The sequence below is a fragment of the Anarhichas minor genome, unplaced genomic scaffold, assembly GCF_050575085.1.
Source record: "Anarhichas minor isolate MPS153535 unplaced genomic scaffold, ASM5057508v1 ptg000074l, whole genome shotgun sequence".
NCBI classification, from domain to species: Eukaryota; Metazoa; Chordata; class Actinopteri; order Perciformes; family Anarhichadidae; genus Anarhichas; species Anarhichas minor.
This window is the reverse complement of record NW_027466520.1, coordinates 7638603-7664727: the sequence shown is the minus strand read 5'-3', so window position 1 is coordinate 7664727 and position 26125 is coordinate 7638603. Positions and strand designations below refer to the sequence as shown.

General features: G+C 41.9%; 1 protein-coding gene across 1 annotated transcript; it reads right to left on the bottom strand.

The window, feature by feature from the left end:
- Nucleotides 1–10557: 10557 nt before the first annotated feature.
- Nucleotides 10558–11358, bottom strand: bhlhe22 (basic helix-loop-helix family, member e22). The gene has a single exon (XM_076080830.1). It carries the CDS (start codon nt 11356–11358, stop codon nt 10558–10560), a length of 801 nt encoding a protein of 266 aa, XP_075936945.1.
- Nucleotides 11359–26125: the final 14767 nt, after the last annotated feature.

Below are 26125 nucleotides of genomic sequence, written 5' to 3'. Positions count from 1 at the left end.
GTTTGTATTCTTCTGCTATTTCCTTTTTGCTGCAGATTGATTCTTCCTTTCAAACCATGTTTATTGTTATTCCTCCTTTTGCATTTAGTTGGTTGTTGAGTGAATACAGCTGAAACTATTACTGTAGTCAACGATTATATTAGTTGACGGAAAATGAATCCGCAACTACTATGAAAATCGATTCATCCAGATTTTTTTTTTTTTCAAGCAAATATGAGCGTTTGATGTGTTGCTTTGTCATGAGAATAAACTGTATTTTTTGGTTTTGTACAGTTGATCGGATAAAACAAGAGTAACTCACCTTGGGCTCTGGGAATTTATTAGTAAAAACACACAATTTTCTGACACAATGATTAATCAATATTGAAAATAAGGTTCAGCCCGACTCAAATATTCTGTATCCAAACCCAGAATGTTTGATAGAAACACTGAACGCATCCCGTACGCCCGAAACACATTTAAGCACAATTTTACAATTTTTTTTTTCATACGGAAGATGGAAAGTGTGGAATCATAAATCCTGTGGGAACAGGAGTAGCAGGGTGGGATAACTGGTTTCACATTAAAATATAGTGGCATGTAACTTTACAAAGGCCTCGTACTACAAGACGAGGGGGTATGTGACCTTCAGCCAATAAACCATCCTGTTAATTGTCTAATAATAAAATGTTTTTATTGTGCAGAAACCCTTCAGTATAATTGAATTTCACTCTGCTTTTCACTCATCTTATTTTTATTTCTATCTTTTTGCTGAGGCCGTGAAGCCTCACCATTACTGGTCGTAATGACGGTGTGGGATTGGTTTTTCAGGATTGCCGCTCTAACTAAGCTCTATTGGTTCGTCCACCTTCTCATTCTTCTCCCTGCAAATTTAACATTTAAACCACTCTCATTACAGCACAGATTACAGAGGCCTATTGGTCCTCATTAGCGCCCACTGATCCTTGGCTGGGCCCATGTCCTAACATCTTTTAATTAGCATTCTGGAAATCTAATCAATGTAATAACTCAGAATAATCTCCCCTTTTGCACTTATTTTCTCCCACTCTTTTGTTCCAGGATGTTCTTGGCTGGAAGACTCAAAGGCTGATAGAAGGTGGCCTTTCTCTGAGCCTGCCAGGTATGTGACATAAAAGGTAAGGAGACCTTGAAGGGCAAACTGGATCAGTGGATTTGACTGCACTTCGGTAAACTTTGATCAAACAAATTTGATCTAAAAACATAAATTATACGTTTGAGATTTAATGATTGTGTTTTTTTAAAGCGTTTTTGCAGTTATAATATTGATGTGCAGTAAAAGAACATGAAAAGCTTCATATACCTGTCAGTGACAGATTGTAAACAAGGAGCCGTGAGTTCATCTCTAAATGCCCTGTAAAGCCTTCCGTCCTCAGCCAGGCCCTGTGGTGTGATATGAAGTGAAAGCCAAGGCGGGGTTTGGCACTGGACGGCCATTTTGTGTCTGGTCTGATGCATGGTTTCTCTGGGTGTCACTTTGGCTACATATCAGAGTCAGTGGTGGCGGCGGGCGAAGCTGCAGGTCTCATTAGAGTATCTTTACTGCAACAGTTGCAGGGTGAGTAAAAAAACAACCATGCTTTTGTTTTTTAAACACGCTTACAAGGGTTATGCCATCAAAAGTCTAATTTTATATCATAGAGTTCTCATTATAAGTGTAATGTTTTAAAAACAGATGCCAACATACATTTTATCGGCCCGTAATAAAGTAAAGGACGACTGCTATTAGGCCACTGTGACTAGCATCCGTGTGAGAGAGAGAAGCCTCTGGCAGCCTGCTATTCATACACCTTTTGTATACAGTAAAGTGCGGTTTCTATGCCAGGTATCCAGGGCAGACATTTTGGCACAGCTTTGGCAGTACAGACAAAGACGCCAGGGTGTGACAGACCTGCCATTTCCCAGCAGCACTGGCATGCCTCTCACTGTAGAATGATGAATGGTTACACGCGCATGCCGCGCATTTGCTCATGCACACATATGACACACATGCATATGCATGCGCACATGCAAAAACATACAGGCAACCCTCCTGGTCAGGTCAACCAGGCTTTGGCATTGCGTCATAACCGCACAAACACACAAAGACAGACAGGCTTCCTTACTGTAGCGCTGCATTATTCAGAGCCAGGTGTAGGAGGAAGAGGGGAATAAGGTTGTGTTTATTAGCTGCTCCCTAGGTGTTCTCTAAATTGCCTTGTTTGCTCGGCACAAGCACACAAACAGATGCTGTCCTCTCTGCTCTGGGTAATTCTGGGGGTCTCTGGGTATTTAGTGAAAGGCCTACCGAACCACACACACGCGGCCTCATTTGTGCTTGTGCATACAGTCTACACATACAAACGCACACATCTGACCAGGCTTCTTGAAAAAAACACATTTGCGCGCTAATTTTGCGCTGACATTCGGAAGTACAGCCTGAGTCATGCAAAGAAGAAGACATTGTCTCTCTAAATAAGTAATTGGAGAAGCCCGTATAGCAAACCTCACAGTCCCTAACCCTCTCAGCGACACAATTTCACTCTTATTAAGAAAATCTGCATTTAGGAGGGACCAATGCTATCAGTCGAAATTAATCTGCTTTGACTGATCCCTAATGTGACCACAGTCATCGAGTAATTATTGTCTGGATGGCTGTGCACCAGCCTCATAACCACTGTCCGCCTCCTCCTACTCCCTCCCCCCCTCAAAAAGGGCTAGTCTTGATGTGTGAATCCCTCTGCAGTGCGCTGGTTACAGTGGGTACGGCAGGCATGTCATTTAGCGCTTGATCAGTGAGTCGTGATTAGCCTGCCCTGTATTATTGTGATTAACGTCCACCCAGCGGACGACTGTCCTGTTGTCACCAGTGATACCATCTGAGATCTTGAGAGTCTGGGATGAGGGCCAGTGGAAGGACCTGGTTCTATGGCAACACAAAACCGCTCACTCTGATGATGGCTGCTTCTCTAAAATGCACACACGCAAACACACACTTCAACTTCTTTCCTGTCAGTCACTAAATCAAATGCATGTAACGAGTGCAGCGCTCTCTCCCCATGTAGCTATATGTTTTGTCTGTGTGTCTGCTTGGATTAGTTAACCCACTACCTCTTCTGCAGCTTGCGTGTTGTGCATTATTTCCATCAGGCCGCATGCTTTATGTCTCCAAAAGCACTGAAATCCAGAACCTCATCTATCTACGGTCCTCCGTTTCCCTCTTTCATCTCACACCTCCTCGACCAACAAAGTCGATTTGACCGCGGCTGATTATAGTAACGAAGGCAGTCCAAGAGAATATGCACATTCTCAGTGTACGTCAAATTAGATCACAGCGAGGGGGGGGGGGGGGGGATGCTGCGCGCTGACCCCCGTCTCTTCTCCTCAGACAATCGGTCGCTTACACAGAGGGAGCTTTTGAAAACAGGCCTGTGGACCAAACTGGTTGATGGCTCGCTGCTACAACACACAGGACAAAGAAAGATGTCCAGGGGAAATGCTCAGATTAAAGAGATTGATCCCGGAGGATGTCAGAGAGAAAACGTGCACCTAGTCTGTGAGGAAATAAGAATATTAAGAGTATAATAGGATTTGGAGTGTTTATGCTTTAGCATGCGAGCTTTATGCAAAAATGTGGCACGAGAGAAGACACCATTTCTGTCTCTGTGCATCAGTATCACACTTTAAAAACAAGTAAATCTAGAGATGCATAATATACGTCAAATATTTGTGATGCTAAATTGAAGTATTCTATGTAGATCGGAATTTATTTTTTTCCCAAATTTGTGGTTTTCTTATTGATGTAGCGTTTTGTGCATGCATGTGTGTGTGTGTGTGTCATTCCTTTGTAATTACTCGCCTAAACTCAGACCCCCTTCTCATGCCTCTTGTGCGTCCGCCGGTGGAAAAGAGTCAGTTTTGATTACAAAGTAAACGCTGCAGCGTCAGACAGGGGGTTACATGCTGATATGCATTCTATCAGGATGATTTATGCAAATTATGCACATTATTCCCGCAGGAATCTCTCTTCTGAAAGTGCCAGGATAAATTGCCGGAAATTAGCCATAAAATTCACTGTGCAGGGAGTGTGAGGTGAAGGCCGCCGAGGAGCCAAGGACATTGGGCCGCCATGGTTACGCTTGGCCTGGCCTGCCTCCCCCATGCTTGGCATTCATGGCTGTTAAAGACCTCTGCTCAGACAGATACACTGAAGCCTCGAGTAGCACTCAGCACATCAGGAAGATCAGCCAAGCAAGTGTTACACTAACGGCCGCGGTTTCATGCTCTAGTAACATGACAGATTTTTAGCAGAGAGAAGCAGATCGTCTTTTTCTTCATTCCAGATTTTAGATTGAAAAGCACTTTTTATTTATTCTACATTCCGAGAAAGGATGTGATTGTAATAGAGTAAATGACCTCAAAACCTGTAAGTGTTTTGGATCGTTGTTTACAATATAGTCAATCTTGGTTGTAGTTCATCTTAATCTTCAGATTACACTCCAATCAGAAACCTGTCCAGCAATCGGGTGATCCAACAAGTGAGGTTGTTTGAACAACATGTAAACAAGTAGCTGTCAGTATCATAGCACACAGTTCAGGCTGTGTGAGGCAGTGGCTTCCTTAGCTTTAACCGCAGCTCTCTATCGGTCAGGCCTTTCATTTGTCTCATGATCTGTGTGTGTGTGCGTGTGTGAGGGAAACAAAGAGAAAGTGTGTGTGTGTGTATATGAAATGAGCAGTGTGCGATTCACACAGTTATGTCATCGTGTCTTTATTTCAATCTGGAAACCAGAGTAAGTTAATGACTATCAGACTGGAGATGAAATCCACCTCGCCTTAGCTTTAATGAACCCTGAGCGGGTCAGGATCTGCATTTTGATCAGGACAAGTGATCCCTGTCTCTCTTACACAAACCGCACAAGAACACACACATGCCCGTGTGCACATAGACCAGATACAGAGATTCCAGCAAGCCCAGGTTAGTTTAATGTAAACTTTAGTCAATGATCATGTTGTTCATTACCATAAAGCTTAGTTAGCAGTGTTCTGAATGTGTGTCTTAGTGCTGCTGAACATGATACCAGGGAGTCTGCTGGGTCACTGTGAGCTCTACATCCACTCTAATCAAACGGCGACACATTATCTGAATGTTAAGGTCACAGAAATGGAAAGTTCACAGCTGTCTGGGGAGCCTTGAGTACCACACAACCATTGTATTTACATTTTAAGATCATTTAAAAATATCAGCTACTTAAATTATCTGATGGAAACAAAGCTAAAAAAAATGTAAATAAAATCTATACATTTGTTTTGGTCAATATGTTTGGACCATTTAAGCTATTTCAACATTCAAATTCAGGGAGCCTGGTGAAAAACACCAGAGCTTAAAGTTTCTTTGAAGCAATAACACCATAAAATGTCAACAAATCAAATGAATTGTCTCTCGACAGCAGTCATAATTTAATTCACGTAGCGCAAATGTTTGCACAATGAAAGCGCATAACTCCATTGCACCTGTTTTTGTTTTCTCAAATCCAGAGTGAATTGTTGTTTTGGTAAAAAAACAACCTGTACAACGACAGCCCGCTCTGTCCAAAACAACACCACAAATTGCTGCGCTCTGCCATGACACGTTTTAATCCCCGCGGAATAAAAGAACATCAGATTACGGCACAAAAACAGAGCCATCGGTAAACAGGGATTAGGGGATTGGGACTTTAATCTGATTAATATGGAGGCAGTTGGAATATTAGAGATGTTACTCGACAATTGTATTCCAGATGAGAGGATAATCACACATTACTACGTCATTTATTGTACCCTGTTAGAGCTCTCGGAGCTAAACACGCCACCATATGTTTACCTGACCTCAAGGCTTCCTCAGAGAAAAAACAAACATTCCCATTACAATGAATTAGGAGCTCAATATGCAGGCGGGAAAACATAGTTACGTAGAAATGTCCACGCAATTTAATTGACCCTTGTTAGTATTTCAAGATGGCCTGAATGAACTTCATATCCTCTGAATAAATTGTTAGACGTTCAGAGAAATCTTTAATTACATTAGTCAGTCATGCTGTTATTTTTTTGTAAGCTACAGCCCTCCATCTAAACACACAGAGGGAGAAAATCACAGTATTTAATGAATATTTTTCATATTTAACAACAAGTTCAAAAGGAGGAGGAGTGGGGTGTCGGAGGGGGGTTCACCTAATGTGTAACAAAGGTCGCAGCCATGTATTTGGCTCCAGTTAAGTGGCTATTCTTAGATCTGGATGGGAAGATCCGGTAGTATCAAGAGTTTTAAAAATAGAGCTCCTAAAGTTAATTTAAGAAATTGCCAAAACATACAAGCAAAGGAGGTGGGGAGCGATCCGCACTTTAGGATACATTTTAGTAAATTTAACTTCTGAGAAGTACAATTAATAAAGTGCCTTAAACTGCATCAGGCTGTCTCGTACACATTGAAGCTCTACTCCTATTAGAGTGTTTTCTCATTGTTCTCTGTTATACCCAACCCCAAATACATTTCACATGCAGATATTAAAAATATATAACAAATTCAGCAAGTTGGAGAGCTAATTACAGTAGAAGATATTACTTCTCTAGCTGAGGGATCTACTGAAAACAAGTGTCTTTCTTTCATTTACTGTATATTCAATAAAACCACAAAGTTGAAGAAATTGAATGTGGCCGCTCAAATGTGGGAAAAGTTCCATCTATGACGAACGACACTTAATACTTTAAGTACCATTGCACCGCCATAGCTCATAATGAAGGTTAAATAGTTCACATAAATAATCTGTATATACCTAACATGAGTTGACCCCTTTAGTTACATTTGTATTAGCCTGCATTTTGTGAGCACAACACAAAGGCAACATTTTGCATTGCTATCAGCAGCCTGACAAAAGTAAATTACCGCCCAGCAGTTGATTTGGTGCCTCAGCCAGTGCAGCACATATATCTTTATACACAGTGTATGACACAGCATGGATGAATACATTGCCAGAGTTCAGCCTGTTACTGATATGAAGGGGACATTTCAATTCAATGCTCTTATGTATATTTTGACTTTCATGTTTATCATCCTTAGCAGACATCACATCCGCTTTATGAATAGGCACCCTGCTGGCCCTTGATATGGTAAATTGGACGTTTTATGGTTTATGAAAAGGGGTGTTCTTTATCTTCCACTTTTATTCATGAGCCCTGAATCTCGCTGTAAATGCCTTTAAGACAGATTCAGCTTTATTAGACTCATGAATAAAAACGATGTTGCCTGTTATGACCTGCTGTGGTTGGTGGCCACTGAAGAAAACTTCTCTTTCCATGACACTTCAGAGTGCCACATCATTGCCCAGTCCAACCCACCACCATAACATTTCAGAGAGCCGTGCTGTGTGCATGACATTTCACACACCGAGTGTCGAGCAGTTCCCATATCAAGAGGAATATGATTGCTTTCGATTGATGAACGTTTCACTTAAATCATGCGATGCTTGTCATTCTCCTGGTAGTAAAATGCTCTTTGCCTTTGAACTGATATGTTTCGTGCTGTGGTCTGTTTTCCTTTGAATGCTGTGTGCTGTTTTCCACACGCATATGGCACTGTCTCACCCCTGGGGAATTTCCTCTTCTGGGCTAATGTGAATATTAGTATGGGTTAAATGCGCCAGTCATTTGTACATTAATGCATATTGCATAATTAATGTTTTTTGTGAAGTCTGTTACCAAACGGAAGAGCAGGAAAAAATGCATTTCTGTGTCAAAATGTAAAATATCTGAGTTCAGTCCTGAAATGCGATGATGCCCAACAGGAGCTGCTGACAGGATTTCTATGCCAGAGCTGTTTTGATGTCTCCTGATTATTTCTGGTCTTGATTAAGTGCTGTTCTGTGAAGATTCAAGGCATTCGGGAGTGTGATGGGATTAAACGGGACACTGTAATGACCCTGTTGTCGGAGTGGTTCATCATACAGAAACAAAGCTGAGATCAGAGACTGAAAAACCACAAACCCACAGTGGTAAACTGGGAAAACAATATCATGATTGTTCACGAATGAGAAAAGAGAGATAAAGAATTTGCTTTTTAAAAATTATTATAAGAAAACATTGATCTTATATTTCTTTAATTGTTAGTATTTGTGTCAGCTTAAAGTCAGTTCTTCATTGAAGTTAGATTTGGATATTTTGAGTTTAATTTATTGAGTTATAAGCGACAAACTTTTCATGTTTCCATATTTTAACGAAAGGGAAATGTTAAGCAAATACCATAGTAGCTGGTAATCCTTTGCCTTAAGAAAATATACAATATGCATCTACAAAAAAATATTTAGATGGCTATTGTCCACTTGCAGTATTTTTTTTTTTTGAATCCTCACATATTGAATAAGATTCTTCCATAGGAGCTGTGAATCTCTGCATGTCTGACATTATTATCCAAGCTGTTAGTCTGTCAGGAAACAATTAATGGTTAAAAAGCCACAATAACAAAAAAATAGCTGTACATGAATTAATCTGGTGGAGAAAGAGTTTTACTGTTTGTTTCCTGTTAAAAATCAGTTGCCTCTTTCCATGGTGCTGAAGTCTTAAAGACATACACACTGACCTCTCTATCTGACAAAGTATTAACTATTAGTAAGTAACACTTCAGTGAAAATGCAATTTTTTTAATTTGATAATAGCATTTAGATTGTGGCTTTCATACGTTGTCGTCCTGCCTTCATGAGTAATTCTCAGTGTTTGGTTTAAGCGTTTCAAATCCTCACTTCTGACTGAACTTCACTTCCTGTCTATATTTTGAAGATTAATATCCGTGCAGAGTGACAGGTTTTGGGATTGAGATTATGTCCTATATTTCATGAATATTTGTCACACTTTTGCTGTTTGACCCTCATCGTTATGTTTTGGTATGGACAGACGACTGAGGAGGACAAAGGGTGAGTCGGTGGGAGTGCAGCTGATGGCTGCGTTGTGATTAAAGACACCAAATTACGGCAATGAACAGTGTCGTAATTACATTCCTTAATCACATTCTGGAGGTCTAATTGCCTTAACGATGTGTTTCATTATGTGAAGCCAGGTATTACAGTCGACAGTTTTTATACACACTTGTTTTCGAATTAACGTATTATTACACACCGTCATGGAAATTGTTTTAATCATCACGATAAAGGTCGCCAGAGTTTGTTTTTTTTGTTCGAAGAGCAGAAACCTATTTCTTTCTGCCTCGAGGCAATATTCGCCCACCACGTCTGGCCTTCGCTCCCAAGACTTTGGCGTCACTGTACAGCTCAAGAAAAGAAAATGTATCGGTTTTGATGGAGCAGAAAATGATTGAACAATTCTTTCTCAGTGTACTTGACAACTACTGAGAGTCCGAGTCTGATAAATAAGAGCTACGTCACCCCCCCAAGAAGACGGTCTCATTTTATAATATGCACTCGAATAAAACGTTTGCGATTAAAACATTATAAAATGTCAAATTCATGTAAAAAATGTCAGTGTATTCATCAAATGCATAATAAAAGCTGAAGGCAGTTGGCTGTGATTCCACTGACACTAAACTTCACATGAGATGAATAATCAGAAGTATTTCTGTTCAAAATATTTTAATAAAGCTTTTCAACACTGAAATACATACAAATGGCCTTCTTTGCGCATATAATAACTAAAGTATCTACAATAATCCACATCTTGACCTGACAACGCGATTCATCTGAAAACCTCGATCATCTTGTGTGAGAAGAAAAAAACGCAAAAATATACAACTATAAACACTACAATGTGCAATGCAAGCAAATTATCCAATATAAATATCCAAATTAATAAATTACAAAAGACACACCGAAACACCTTGAATCAGGTTTTCTAAATTTTTCTGAAATGTTATATCACAGTGCCCCCAAAAAGAATTGTAATAGGCGTGCGCAACTATTAACAAGTGTCTGGATTAGCACATAAATATCTGACTGATTAAACGACTTAACTTCATCTACATCATCTATTTCATTTAACTGTTCCTTGTTCATGACATTCCACGTGCTCAATAGAAAAGTTCATGAAAACAGGCCTTGAACCAGAAAACAAACAGCAAATGTCTCTGAGGCGAATGAAAGAAAACCCGCAAAATAAATAAGGAAGCAGCAGAAAGTTGGACTAACGCTCCAGGAAGGTGTCCATCTATTTAAGTTAAAAAGTCGCAGGTTGTCAGGTCACCCAAATCTCCAAAAGGTTCCATAACAGGGCAAGTGATCAACAACTCACTCAACACTTGAAGCCACTCTTACAGGCCCACTGTACTTGTGTTTGGTCTTCACTGTCATTCATACCAGCACTTTAAGGATGATTTATATACATAATCAAGTATTGTTTGAACAAAAAAGCGCGTTTTGAATGCATTTAGTAAATATTATAAAAGTATTCATCGGCATTACTTCTTTGTCTCTAGCCTACTGACTTAAACAACAGTGTCCTCACAGGTTTCCCTCTCCAAAAGTGTTTTTAAAAGTGGTGTCTGATATCCCCTGTGCTTCTCCGAGTCTTTGCCAGACGCAGTTAAGGCTTGTCGGTGCACTGTTTGCAGAGGCTGGAGGTGGCGTTGTTGAATAGGGCACATTTATCGGGGCAAGAGGACGCAGCTACCCCGGTGGGGAAGGGATATCCAGGCGGCTGGTCGTACGCGCCCAAGCCCGGAGCTGCGAGGGCAGTGGTGGCCGGTATCGAGGCAGCAGAGATGGCTTGGCCCTGGTTGAGATACGCCACTAGCCTCCGCATCTCTTCCAGTGCCTGCGCCTGCATGAGGATGTAGTTTTTGGCGAGCAGCAAAGTGGCAATTTTGGAGAGTTTACGCACTGACGGGCTGTGCGCGTAAGGGATGACCCCTCTGAGCTCATCCAGCGCGTCGTTCAGATCGTGCATCCGTCGTCTTTCTCTGGCGTTGATGTTCAGCCTCAGTGATTTCTGCTCTTTGTTTTTCTTACCACCTGGTTTCCCCACGGGCACTTGCCTCCCGTCGGTCAGAAGGACCATTTCACACCTGCCGTCACTGTCATCGTCGGGACTCTCGCCGCCGCTGCTTTCCGCCCCCGAGATCCTGTTGGCGCTCTCACCGAAATTCACGCACAAAGATCCGGTCGGCAGACCAAGTGGCCCCCCTCTACCTCCTGCCAGTACTCCCGGCTGAATCGAGTCTTGATCGGTCTGGTCAAAGCAGCTGATCGGTGACTGGCGGTCTCTGGCTGGTAGTTCAATGCCGGCCGAGGACCTGAAGGGGTCCATTTTTTTAGTGGACACGGCGCTTAGAGTTTTGTGAAAAATGTCCCCTGCGCCGCCGTTCAAGTTCAGCCTTCTGTCCATATAGTCTTGTGGATTCCGCGTTGTTGCAGGCAACGGTCGCTGCTGGAAACTCTTTGCGCGCCTCTATGAGTTTCTTCCTCTGTTTGTCCTTTACGACTTTAGTTGTGTGTCAGTGGTGAAGTTGCAGGCTTGCTCGACTTGTCAGCTGAGGTGTGGAGACGAGGAGGAGACTCGTGTAATAAGTGTTACTCTCTCTCGCTCTCTCTCTCGCTCTCTCTCTCGCTCTCTCTCTCTCTCCCTCTCGCTCTCCCTCTCTCTCTCTCTCTCTCTCTCGCTCTCCCTCTCTCTCTCTCTCTCTCTCTCTCTCTCGCTCTCTCGTTCTGTGTCTCTGATTCACCTTCACCGGATCTCCACGATGATCCTCGTTACGCACGAGACGCCTGAGTCTTTTTACATCATTATCTCGAGGCGGGTTATTAAAAGGGATTCGCCTATTGGGATAGAGACACCCTCTCCCCTCTCTCTCTCTACCCAATCAGGTTAACGTTTTAATGGTATTTAAACGATGACAAACAATACCGCGTGCGCCCTATCTCTCCCTTTGTGTGTGTGTGTGTGTGTGTGTTTATAACTATATATCGGTGTTTTAAACGCCCTTTGAACATAAAAGGACCTGCTTCAGTGTTTTGCTTGTGACATTCTCTTGTGTTCTTAGAGACAAGTTCTTATTTAATATAACTTGGCTGGGATTTCGTTTCAGTCAGCACAATCCAAATCATATAGACTTTGTTTAGTGTTCTGCCTTTTTATTTTCTCACTATTTTGTTAGCTCCTCTTTTTAATTGTGGCATCAAACCTTCACTTGAGTTCAGAGACATAACTTTGCTAACACACTTGACGAGAGACTCTGGAGCAGGCTTGAGTTGCATTGATGATATATTGTTGTTATTAAAAACAACAACCAGCAGTTCAAGTCCCCCAAATGAACGTGGATTCCTATGTTTCACTATTGTAGTGAGTCTCAGTTTTCCTATGAAAGATCTTGGCTCTTACTAAAATGTACCTGTGGTCATACTGCCATCTACTGGGTTGTGTAGTGTAGCACACTCATAATGGGAAATCAAACGTCATCAGGATCAACAACTAAGCTATATTCAGCTTTATTTTACACAAGAACCCCTTGGGCATGCCATTATGACCAAAAATCTATTTTATGGCTTAAAAAAATATCTATTTTTAATTAAATGTATTCTTCTCTAACTTGAAAACTTCTTAAAGTGGCACTGCACCGATTTAAACATGAAGATCAGTGTACTCATTGCAAAAACGCGGGTGCTGCTCAGCCTGTGAACACAGTAGTAGTGTCTTCAAAACTGGTGATTGGTGGAATCACGTGTCACCTCGGATTGGGTTTGAGACATCAGATTTATAAAGGACAGCTTGCGTTGCAAACTGGGGGCATGAAGTTCGCAAGACATGGGACATGGGCCGGAAGGGTCTAATTAAAGACACTTACGTTATGTTACAGAAATTACGTTATGTTACAGAAATTTTGAACTCTGTTGAATCATTTTAAACATTCTTTTTAAAATAGTACATCTAAATGCTTCTTTTAAATGAATTATAGACGTTTTGGAGATAAATCTTGCTCAGTTAATTGCGCGAGCGCACTGGGAGCTTTCCGTGGTGCTGAAAACACTGATAGCTCAACAGTTTACACCTCAGCTACTCTCTATTCCCAAGAGGTCATACACAAGCTCCACAGGTATCTCTTAAATTCACCGTGGCCCAATCCCAATCTCCACACTCTCCGACTTTGAGGCGCGTTCCTGCAAAGTCCAGGAGACAGGCTGTCCCCCTGTCAAATTATTGAGTGTTTCCGGGCTCTCTCGCAGACATTTTGAGCCCTTTATGAACACTTTCCGTAACTCCCCATTTCTGCAGACTTTGCCCAAGGGAATTACCCACAATTCCGAGCAATGTGACCTTAAACACGGGGTTACCAGCGCACATGAGTGTCCAGCCTGGCATATTAAATTCACACTGAAAAACTGAAAGTTATTCAAACCAGGGAGTAAAATTTATCAAATAAATAACCACAAATATACATAACATGTTATGACATCATGGTAATGTGATATGTGACAGCCTCTCCCACTCAACCAAATCACAGGTGATGTCAGTGAGCTATAGGGTTCCCAGGGCTACAGGCCAAATCCCAATGTCCCCCCTAAAGCCTTAAACCCTGAACCCTCAGGTACGTAACTAAGATTCAATGTGGACAACTCTGTAACTGCTTGCACAGAGAACACATTCTTCTTCACCTCTTACACAAAAAGCCATTCAGTAATTACTCTCCCTAGAAGCCATTTGTAGATACCAGCTGCAATGCATTATGGACAAAAATCTTCCTCCATCAAGTTACCATGGCTGGTTATGGCATGTGTGCTGCCCATATTAAAGGTGCCTTTAGCAGTGATTACAGTTGACCCCTGCCAATTGAAACCGCAGTGAATATGGTGTGGATTTTTTCACCCTCTGAGATGGTACCTTAGCAGCTACATATTGTTTAAAAGAAAAGTCTGCTCTGCCTCCTTCAGTATGTCTCACACTAGAGATGACAAAGTTTGCCCAAAGAAGAATCCATACATCCTTTAATAAATGATAATGACAAAAGGGACAGAAGAGAATTTGGGGATATTTCAATGTAAAAAAGCTACAGAATTAACTCAATGTTTGTAGAATGTTTTCCCATTTCAGCTTGCGCTCATTAGCTGTTCTATAACTTTTGATTAAGAGTTCTTGACTTTTAAATCAGTGGAACATCTTCAAGAAGAAACACTTTTGTTATTTAGAGTCAACTCCCGAGGGACAGACAAATCCTTTCTGTGAAAAGTGAAAACATCATAGAACATAATTAAAAGGAGTTTCTAATTAAATCTCCACTCCCACATACATTGATTTCTACCAGTTACACACGTCTGTTATCAATTATCTGGCTCATGGCCGGTGCTATCCACCACTTTTTCACATTGATGCCAGTCACCAACCTTTTCGCATTCAGTATAATAATATTTTGATAGGAAAAAATAACTGATACATTATTATCGTTTAATAAATAGCTCTTGAAAGCATCTCAGCTGTTAGATGGAGCTGACCTACATGAGCCTCGGCATGATTTTTGCAGAATAAATGTTGGATCTTATGTTTTCTCTAAGAATTTTACATACTGGTAATTAGAACTTCAAATAACTGTGACGAAATGGTCTGTTTTACTTCATTTGAATTCCAAGAAAGCAAAGAAACCTGTGTTTTCATGCTAAATTGCCGTTATATTTTCACCATGTTGGAGCTCAATGTTCATGTCGAAGAAGTTCTTTGCAGCCGCCGCTCAAACACAATTGGCTAATCCGTGCTTAACACATTCAAGGTCAGTGCTTTACCCCTTTTCCAGCATATTTCAATTAGCGTTTGTTCACCGTCTCTGCTGAGGCTCCACGAGAGGCCATCAGGGCAGAATACTTGAGGAGTTATGATCTAACGAGTGGCAGAGACAGACACTTTATCCTGAGACAGCAAGAGAACACCTTCATGGCCAATCAGGTCCGGCTAATGAGACAAGATGGGCCAGGACGGTGGCACAGCCATTACAGCCACAGTCTGTCAGCACTTTGGTAATGAAGAGACCGTTGAAGGAAAAACTGTTAGAAAAGAGAACGAGCACGAATTCAGATTGGAACAAAAGAGAAGTTTAGACATGACGGGAAGTGTTCGAACCATTACTGAAACTTCCAAACAGTCAATATGATTGATATTGTACATGTGCCATATGTGCATATAGCCCTGCAAAAACCTAGTTCCAGATCTTTAATCCACTTTCAATGCACTGGGCTTTGTCTGGGCGCATTACTTAAGTATTTAATGTACTAGATGCATTTAAATTTATTAGACTTTTACTGTCCATTTTTCAGGTTTGTCCAATTCAGACTGATTATAATTAATCACAGGGTAATTCATTCAATTTAGTTTTTGATTGCCCATTTTAAATGAATCTCTTGTGCGTCCAAATGAAGCTTTTTCAATTTTCACCACAAGAGGGCAGGCAGTGACCTGTAATGGGGAAGCGCATTGCTGGAGATGCTGGGGGTGAGCTTGATGAACATGCTTTATGGCAGCCTTGTGGATTTTATTCAACTTTGAAGATTTTGGTTATCAGTGGGAGCCAGACTCTCAGGCTGTATGACCTGATATGAAAAGTTCAATTTTGTCATGCGGTGCTCTACATCGAGACCCACCAGTGAGCCATATTCATGACATGACATGTAGGCTGCTCTATTTATTCTAGAAGTGGCCAAGTTGCAGTTTCATTTACAGGTAAATGTTGCAGCTGCCTGCAACATTGACACTTAAGATTGTAGCACCTGATCACATGCATCAAAGATGAATGCTCTGTTACTCTACTTTTTTGTCGTTTAGGACTGGCAGTAAATCTCTCATTTAATTATTTTCGAATATAGATGAACTCTTATATTTCCTCTCACCCTATCGTTGATTGTTTTCACCACTCATTGCTTATTTGAAGGATTAAAGGAAATAAACATTATTATGTTGGTGAATTGATTGGATAACCCCTCCCCCCCCCCCCCCCCCCCCCATCAGGCCCTTCTGCCATTCTCAGCGATGATGTGCATTAATCAAGATGTGATTATTGTCTGCTGTCAAAGTGTGCACTTAAAATATGTACATTTTATCTGTCTTGAGTGACAACATAAAACAATGCAATAACTGTTCACAGAACTTAGATGGTGGGAAGTGTAGCTCCATCTTATCATAATTCCAGTTGTTTGTCAAATTCTCAACTCTATAAAAAGCATTATCCTCTCTCGTGGTTTATTATAACAGACTGCAGCGCCCCTGAACGCCACTAGGCGACACACTAAGCTTGGAGGATGTTGTTTTTAACCAGCGAACATGCCATAAGACTCTCTAGCTATTGCATTCATCAAATGCAAAAGGTTTGTTTCCAAACCTCTTAATATCAATCTAATCAGACATTTGAGTTCGTATCTGCAGAGGTCCTTAGCTCACTTCCTCATTTACATTCCACACTGGCACCGTGCTATGGAAATTAATATGCAGTTCAAATAAATCATAGTGTAATATACTTGTCATGCAAGGCCGTTTTAGGTTATTGCAGGATGGCGAGACTGGACCTGCTTCACTGCGAAAATTACCATTTTTCCTTTTTTTTTTTTTTTTTCTCAAAGCAAGTGGGAGAACAATGTGTCGCTAGAACACGATTTCGACTTGTTTCCACTGCAGATCTGCTGAATGTTTCTCTCTAAATAAGCGACAGGAAATTTCACTTAATCGCGGTGGTGTTTTTATTTAAAGGTATTATTGTTCAAACCGCGGTAGAAATTAGTTACACCACCGTCACACCGTTTGCACATTTCTTCCTTTATGATTTAAGAGAAATGAAGTCTTCGACTACCTGCTAGATGAAATAACTGCATTCGGATTATTTTTCTCTCATATCCTCGCTTGTGCAGCCTAGTTATGTTTCCGTGTGTATTCGGTTTATATGTTGCTGGGTCCGGGTTGCATTCCTCTACGACAGCAAAATAGTTGAGCCATTTCCGCCTTTGTACCGACAGGCGAGTGAAACAAAAGGCTGAGCTGTGGTGCGCAGATTTCAGCACCACAGAAGGTGGACAGCGCTCTCGGGAAGCCTTTGTGAGGATGGACAGCTCCCACCGATACACACACACACACACACACACACACACACACACACACACACACAGGAGCCACCACATGCATGTCCACATGAAAAAAACAGAGCTTTAAAATGGTTGTATGTATTTACTTTATTGTTGGACGAGAGGGGGAAAGAGACAGTACATGAGTAATGGGTTACAGTTTGAAACGGCAGAAGCAAACCTTCACTGAGAAAGCAACACCACTAGACTGCTGTCTATATATGTAATTAGTTACATGTGTTTTTTTTTGGATCTGCAGACATCCGAAGAAAGAAGGATAATCTCTTGGCATTCACCGCGTGCCTTAATTGTAAGACATTAAATCAAGGTCCGCTGTGAACACGGAGAGACACAACCCGCTCGTCTGTGTGTGTTTGCATGCATGTGTGTAAGAATGTGTCGTGTGTGTCCAGCTGCATTCACTCTGCTGTGGGAAGCGGCCAGACACCTTTCCGTCAAATCTGTTTTTACAAATATAAATCACATATTTTTGCAGCCTTTGAGGCCCGTGTTGTGTGACTAAAAACTGTATCGGGATGTCAAGTTTGGTCAAAAATGTCAAAAATAAAAAAATCCCAAGCACGGGTCCAAAGAGATCAAATCCTCTCCCGGTTGTTGTGCAAGTCTACCGTATTATGTAAAAAAAAAACAAAAAAACCCACAACATTCAATTGTAGGGACAAGAGGTTAGTTTACAGGAATAACTTAAACGCAAAACAGCCAGGTAGTTTTTTGGGGAAAGTAGTTATAAGTCCCAGGCCGCTTTTGCAGGCGGAAAAGGACTCCGTTTGATGCTTTTCCGTCGACTGCTTTGTCCAAAAGTGCAGAAAGCGTAAAAGTCCTCCATTATCCCATGATGCACCTACAAATTAAAGAAAACACAAAATGCGTCATGAACTTCATAAAGAATTGCAGATGACAAAAATCTCATATTCCCCATTGACCTGTTAAAAAAAAATCACTTGGCGTCCATTAAACAGAAAAAACGTCACTGTCCATGTCCAAAATATTGATTTTCCTAGTCACATAACGCACACACACACAAAAGCATGCAGCCGCTAGTTGCGGGTCATAGGCTACGTTAAAAACTGCCGCAAATCGCAAACGGGGCAGCTGAATAGCCGTGGTAACTGCGGTTGTCCTGAACACAGCGGTGCTCTACGTACATGCGCCCCTGCACGCGCTTCTCCCCAACAGCAAACTGACCGGGACACCGAGACCGAGCAGTGCAGCGCGAGCCCAGCACTGACACCGCCTAAATGGGACTGATCTCTCTCCGTCCGGTCTTTTCCTCTAACTTTGGGATTAATGGTGCTCCAGCCTAACAAATGAGGCATCTGCCTTCAGCACAAGAGGATTGGGAAGAAGGGGGGGGGTTGGGTTGGGGAGGGGAGGGGAGGGGGGGGGGGGGGGGGGGGGGTGTTGACGTCATCGGGCAAACAGATGTTCCTCTATATTACCCATCGTCCTCCTCATGACTACCCTGTGTCCTTGAAACTAGGACGGAAATTGACGACTTCCTATTCGGAGTATTAACGTTTATCGCCGAAATGTGTTAATAGTCCTGCAGTTGGTTTGTGAACTTGTTTGCGCGCGCGTGTGTGTGAGTTTACGGGCCAACAGAGGAAATGCCAACAATGGCCCCGCAAATTGTGAAGCCCTGAATCTGGCATTGGTTGAGAACGGTTATGCAACATTGCACTATTAAAAAAAAAAAAAAGAAAAAAAAAAAAGGAGCACACGCGTGTACGTACAAACACACTGCAGACTCACACTCATGCACGGGCATGCGCACATACACTCGTTCTCTTACACTTACACACACACACACACATAGGGATGAGGGAGGGATGCTCGTGTCATCCTGAGCCCGCTGTTTGATGTGATGAGCTGCGACTGATTTTTAGTGCTTGGAATACGATTTTAAAAATGACACTAAATAAGTCAATAGTATTGCATCTGTCACGAGGGTTATGCTTGAGATGCGCATCAAATGATAAATTACTTTCATAATAATTACGTTATTGTATGTGGGCTGACACTGATACGAGATCATAATCCAGTATTATCTGCAGTGATGCAGACAGAGAACCTATTGGTTTGCATTGCGACGATTGCAGGCTAAAAACTGCTGAAATTCAAATGAAGTCAGTGCTGTCTAATCATAATTAACAGTCACCTGCTTCCCGAGCCTGCCGGAGCCTCTGAGCTCATCGTCCTGGGGACCCGTTCTACATCTGACAGCCCGTGTTTTACCATTAAAGAGCAAAATCCCCTGCCTGTAAAGCAGTGTAGTGGAAATGAAGAGGCGCAGGCTGGCAGATATGGTAATTGCAATGCATTACCCACTCGCTATAACAGAGATGAGAGGGACGCAGAAACAAAGGGAAACGCCATTTTAGACGGAAACGTCCCCATCCCCTGAAAACCCGGCATCTCTCGTATTGGCTATCGTTTGGAGCCTCATCACGGCTCGTCAGCACATCACCATATTTCGGGTCCCTCTATGTAACTGGCCACCGACAGGAACACGACCCCTATTGTCCTTTAGCGCCGCGCAACGAACAAACGATGCGGCTCCGAAATCCACTGTTCTCGTTCCCCTTCTTATTGATTATGCAACCGTCGACATAAAACGATCTGTCCACCCTGCTCGGGCTAATGATGTTTTTTCTAGTGCCTTCTTTTTGTTAGCTCTCTTTCCTAACGTGGTTTATCCCCCCCCCCCCCCCCCCCCCCCCCCCAAAGACCGCAATAACAATGGCAAGTGCAACGTGCATGTGGGAGCGTAAAGAACAAACATCTCCCTACAGACACAAAATGATCAGTATTCTCATCTGAACTATTGAAATACATATTCTACGAACGGGTGAAGCAAGACTACGCATTCATCTTATAAATATTTGATCAAAGGGTCGAGCATAAAGCAAAACGCAAGCATCAGATACTCACCATGATTTGGTCCACGCCGCACGGTGGATCTGCTAATATGTATCCGTGCTCTGCTGTATTTTCACTTCACTTTAGCATTAATACCTCACTGCAGATCTTTACATCGCGGAGGCAGTCGCTTGTATTCCCGGTTCCTTTCGGAGTGGCGGCGGACAAGCAAAGACTCCGTTTGGCGAGAAGCTCCTACTACCAATGAGAGCGATGCTGTAGCCTCTGCAAAGCATGGCTGCGCTTTCTCGCTTTTTTTCAAAAGAGGGCAGGTCGTTCTGTGCATTACAATAAAATCTCTCTCTCTCTCCCCCCCCCCCCCCCTCTCTCTCCATTCTCACATGCACAAGCGCGCACACATGATTTTATACATAGCCCACGAATGCGCGCTTGCTTACACTGAAACGCAAATATATATATGCGCACTCTGGAAAATCCTATAGCCTATCGAGTGTGTTTTTATATTATTATTTCTATCACATTTTTTCATTTTCACGTATGTTGTAGCTGTTAAACTGCTTTTCAGTGTGCAGTGTAACACTTTACAGTAGATCTGTTATAGTTGTATGTGCAGCAATAACTATTCTATAATCCAGTGAAGCTCTACATTAGGACTGTGTGTAGCGGGATCGTCGCCTAACCGGCCACAATGAATCATGCTTAATGCCGTTTGTCTTGAGAGGTCCATTAGTGCGTTACAGTTTCACGCATCTGGTCGCTATTTCAACTCACTATGTTGGTCCAATTGTATGTTGATCCTGCCCAGATCATCTGAGCAAGATGTTTTTTTCTGTTTTGTCTAAAATGTATTTCAGGCCTATAATGCAAATAATCTCTCCCTGTTTTGATTTTAAGGGTAAAAGGAATCATTTTAATTTCTGTTTGCACACTTTTCTAGCATTTACGCTCTTTCTGTCGGACAGATTTGAGGACAGAGGCTATGTAGTTATGTGTATAGTTTTGGTTGGGTGTTCAACATTGATGCAGCCATTGATTGAAGCAAGTCCTGCACTGCTCTTTGTATCCCCTTCACTTCCTGCTGTGATTGACTCCCAGGCAAAGACCCAATCCAAACCAGGGCCCCATGTATGATGTCATTTGAGTAACCTCACTAACCCTGTAGCCAAGGCGGAACACACAGTCCCGCTAATGCCTACTTACCTCCGACCTATTAATATATACATGATTCCAGCATTAGAAATAGCCTGTAGGTGTTATTCACGCTTTGTTTCTTCGACTTCTCTCCTCCCGTCATCTCATCCTCTGCACATCCATTATCTCGTTCACAGTTTCACTCCGTTACTGTTGTATTGTTTCACTCTGTTACAGTGTTGGCCTTTGACGGCTGCAATAACCCAGTCAGTGCAATGATGCAACGTTGGCGTGTGATGCAACGTGGGCTACCACTAACAGCGTTAACGTTTTGTCAACATTTTTTATTCTTTAGCTGTTTGAAGGGTTAGAGGGAAAGTCTGCTGGGGCTTGCATCAGGCTAGAGAGGGAAGTTTGAAAGCTGCTTTCTCTCTGGCATAGAGAGAGGGGGGTGGGTGGGGGGGGGGGGGGGGGGGGGCGCTATTGTTCCCGCTGAAACAATGGGAGCTGCGGGGCGACATGCAGCGGTGCGCACATGAATGGCAGGGGTCAGTGGCCCGGGGTCTCCGTCCCAAAGCCCCTTTCCCAGCGCCTCACAATGAACCCGCACAAGGTCGGGGCTCCTAGGGGTCACAGGCCAACCCCTTTTGTCCCACACTTCAAAACACATAAACATTTATTTATCAAGAGCCAGCCACTGGGCCCCCTGTTTAAAAAAAAGGCGGTGAGAGGGGTGGCCTGAAGGGGGGAAATAAGTGGGAGAGAAAGAAAGTAATAACTAGTGGCTGCAGATGAAAATTCCATCATTTGGACAGAGGTGGAAGTTTGTAAAAGTTGCAGCCTAATCGAGGAAGTTGGGGTCCTGTGCTGCAGTTAGTCGGCGGATGGAAACACACGGCCAAGTAAGACTGGATTTGGACTTGTTATAAAGTGTACACCGTCCACCTGTCTCACTTTTCTGCTGGATATGCGTTTAACATCTCTGGAATGGGATTCCTGTCTCAGTGACACGTTGTTCTCCACACCTGAGGACTCAAAGGACAAAAAGAGGGTTTAACCGCCTGCACAGCACCGAGCCGATCTGACGAAATTGCATAAAATAATGTAGTCAGTGGCAGCGCGTTATCATCGTGAATAGCATTCGTTTACACCAAAAAGAAAGAAGAAGAAAAAAACACGGAGGCTGCAGGATCGAAACGCCCTTTATGCACGGCTTTCTTCACGCGGAGTCCACAGGAACAAGTGCAACAACTCGAAGGCGACATCGAAATGCTGTTTTTCTCTACGTGCGTTTTCGACCGAAGCTATTCCGTTATTTGTTGAAGGGAAAATCCTATAAGCAGGCCTGCATCAGCAGCACGGCCACATGAAACGTATACCTGTTTAAGAATATACTCGAATGAAAAAGAAACTTCATTTTTACTCAAGATCAATTAACATTTAGCACCGGGCAAATTAGCAGGCATTACTTTAATTTGAAACGTACTTGTAGACATTAAGGCTCCTCAATAAGCATCGGTGTTAGTCTTTTTGGGAAGCAGTGTAACGAATTGGAAACCAAATCGAGACGAAAATGTCCTAGTAAAATGTCTGCAGCTGCAGGCTCTTTGCTCTGCAGCTGTAAGGGTTGTAGTTGCATCAGTTTTAGCCTTAATAATCGCAGCCTTTCCATCAGCCCCCCCCCCCCCCCCCCCCCCCCCTTATATTTTGCATCATGCATCAGGCCTCCCCCCACAGACTCACACAGCTTAAACGATTTAGCTCTTTGTACTATATCATTCTGCATAAGATGTACATCAAAGCTTGTTTGACATGTTGGCATTACTTATTTTTTACACATCAGATATTGGTGAATAATTGTAATCGTAACATAGTTGTGAAGTCGTCCTATAATTAACGTGTTTAAAGACAAAATTATGACAATATTTGTTTGGTAACAATTTGATTTAAATAAAGAATAACAAGGTGTTTGAACTGAAGTTTAATTTTGATGAGTATTTTTGCTTTCATATGTGTACAGATTTGTTGCTGATGGATGTTAGACAGCAACTTAAAAAATATTAGCGTAATTGTTTTAACAAATTCTAATGTATTTTTAGTTGCATTGGAATTCTCTTAAACTCAAATATACTCAATAGTCAGTTTGGTGAGAAGCAGTGACTACAATCCTGAATATGCATGTTAAGAAGTTTTAAAAAGTAGTTTTGGTTTCCTGCTGAAATCAAAAGATGCTTCTTCTATTGTTACAAAAGCAACACAGGTAAACATACATGCAGTACCACATAAGAAAGAGGGGGCATACTGTGTATTTCTATAGGTTGAGTAAATATATGGAATATTTATTAATAGAATATTTGATATAAATGTTGATTAAATAATGACAATGTCTTTCAGTTATGTTGTGCCCAAATATAATTTACATCAGGACCGCAAGAAGCTTTTACATGTAGTAAAATGGCAATCTTGAATATTTAGATTTAAGTAAATGTCTGTAAAGTCACCATCACTGAAGGAGGCAACACAAGGGTGACTGAGCCTGGACCACTGAAGAAAGTATTGCAATATTCAAATATTTGCAGTATTACGAACTAGGTGTCTATGGCAACATTCCTGGAAAAAAAATGCTGTATTACAGTTTTTGTCCGTTGCATACACACACCAAATTGAAACTATGCACACAATTCTGGAAATCAGCATGTTGGTGTGGAATTTCGGAGTCAGCCCGGGACTCCAGACTGCTAAACTCTGAGCACAAGTCCTTTGTTTTCACTCAAATAGAAATTCTCAATCAAGGACTGAAATCTTAAGGATTGCCACTTTAGTATACTTTCTATTCAAAACTTGTCTTGATATTTGTTCTTAAGAAAAATTGAATTCATTTATGAATAAAATGCATTCAGTGTATTTGTATTGGCCTTTGTGTCACAGTTTGTAAATTGCTTTTGGAGACACAAATCAATTTCATACGTAGTTTGTAAAAATGAATGAATAAAAACTCAACAAAGCACAACTTTCCTGTATCACAGAGCCTAGGTGTGGTTATTATGGTAACCGTGCAGATACAACAATATCAATAAGTGCTGTTTATAAAAGTATACAAGCTCTTATGTTATTAAACCATGATCACATGCCTCTTTCCCCATGAATACGCATTATGCATTACAGCAGTTTTTAGGAGTTCAATATCAAAATGACGTCTGGTGTATTCTAAAAAACAGATTATTTGTGTTTCAATATTTCATGCCACCAGTCCTGAACTGCAATCAATAGACTCCAGAATTGTAGAATAACCCAGTGAATCCTGCAGTGTTTCAGGATAACCTCATTGCAATTGTTTTCCGTCTTTTTATTTTTTTCAAACAAACCCTGACCATAACGTTTGCCTGCTTAGCCCGAGCAGGGACAGTGCGCTCCCCGAGCTAACATCAAACACCAAACTGCAGTTGTTATTTCATGGTTGCGTGCAAGCAGAACCAGGTCATCTGCACTGGGTTACAGGCCTGCTGGCTGTGTGTCCTCCAAAGTGTGCATCTTCCCTTGCAGACATTGAGCTTTTCGCCCAGTATTAAATCATTCACATATGGCTTTGCTTTAATTTCTCTTCAAATTACACATTCAGCAATACCTGTGATTTCAAAGAATAATATATTAGAGAGGATGTCTCCAGATTACATTTTGTGTAGGTGGTTTGTGATATGACTTAGTTTATGTAAATTTACAAGACACAAAAGTTTCCTCATAGAATGCTCTTTATGATCACTTAAAGCCTTATTTTTCCTACTATCAAACAATATTAACCCTGTATGTTACATTAGAAACCTTAACCCGAATTCTAGTCCATTAAAAATGATGTGTTGTCTAGAGTTGTGATATTTTGGATGAACTGCACCTCCCGCTTCATAAACCTATAAAACAGGAAACTGAATCCTCTGTAATCTGAGACAGATACTTTGTACTATGTGCCCTTGTAGTGTTTTGTGCGAGTGAATCGAGGATGAGTGTGTGGGACCTTCCCCCTCTGACATTAGCAGGGGGTCAAATGTGCATGTAGGGCACCTGGCTCTCCACCTCCCCTCTCTCTGTGATGTTAAATGTCAACCAGCAGCATCCTGAGAAAGCAAGGTGAGCCTCCATTCTAATGCTTATGCCAGGAGATTATCACGTCCGACTCTCAAAGCCATGTTTCTCTTGTGTAGCGCAATTAAAGCTGTAAGAGAGGTGAAATTTAAATCATTAACCTAAGGTTTTCTTTTTTAGTGAAGTAGATGTTGTCGGGGTTGATGTGCTGAAAGGGAAACCCCTGTCTTCAATATGAATTTGAGATGAGCAGCTTAAGGTGTGCTTTAACAGCCCTACTTATCTTTAAATGTAGTGAAATAAACTAATTTATTTATTTCGGACACAGGTGCTAATGCTTCTAAAAATCCTTTTGCTCTAATAGCTTGTTTTCCAGAGCTGCTGCCGGAGTGATATGATCAGATCACTGATTTTACAAGGCACAGTGTGGATTAATGTATAGTTCAATAACTGCATTGCAAGCGTACCCAATTGTTTCTCTGATTCGAGATACAGTTCAGTATTGTCATGTCCTCCGAGGTGCACAAGGGGTCAGATGTAAATATGCCGGAGAAACATCCTCGCTCTGAAATGGTAGCAGTCAGGACCTTTCGCTGCATTCCCACTGTTCCCTAATACAAAGCCTATTGAGGCCCAATCAGCAGGTCCGTTCCAGCCTTGTAAGTGGATTTCTCCTATACCCCCAAGGTTTGTGAAATGGGGGTCAATGGGTCTGTTATTGTTTTTCTCTGCCTCTTTATCCCCACATAGCTTTGTGATGTCAACAGTGAAATGACGGAAAGAGCTGGGCCCTGGAAAAAAAAAAACCCAGAGAGGAAATAACTGCTATTATGATTCCTGTGCGTGTCTACTCTCAACAGGGCTGCAATTGTTCCAGTGGGCATGGACGCGTAGCCATACGAACAATGGAAAGGGGTAAATATCACTTACAGGTTGAAATAAAATCAGCAGCAGCT

Bases quoted from the DNA above. Each gene is read 5' to 3' on its own strand.
- bhlhe22 (XM_076080830.1), bottom strand. From the start codon at position 11,358: ATGGACAGAAGGCTGAACTTGAACGGCGGCGCAGGGGACATTTTTCAC.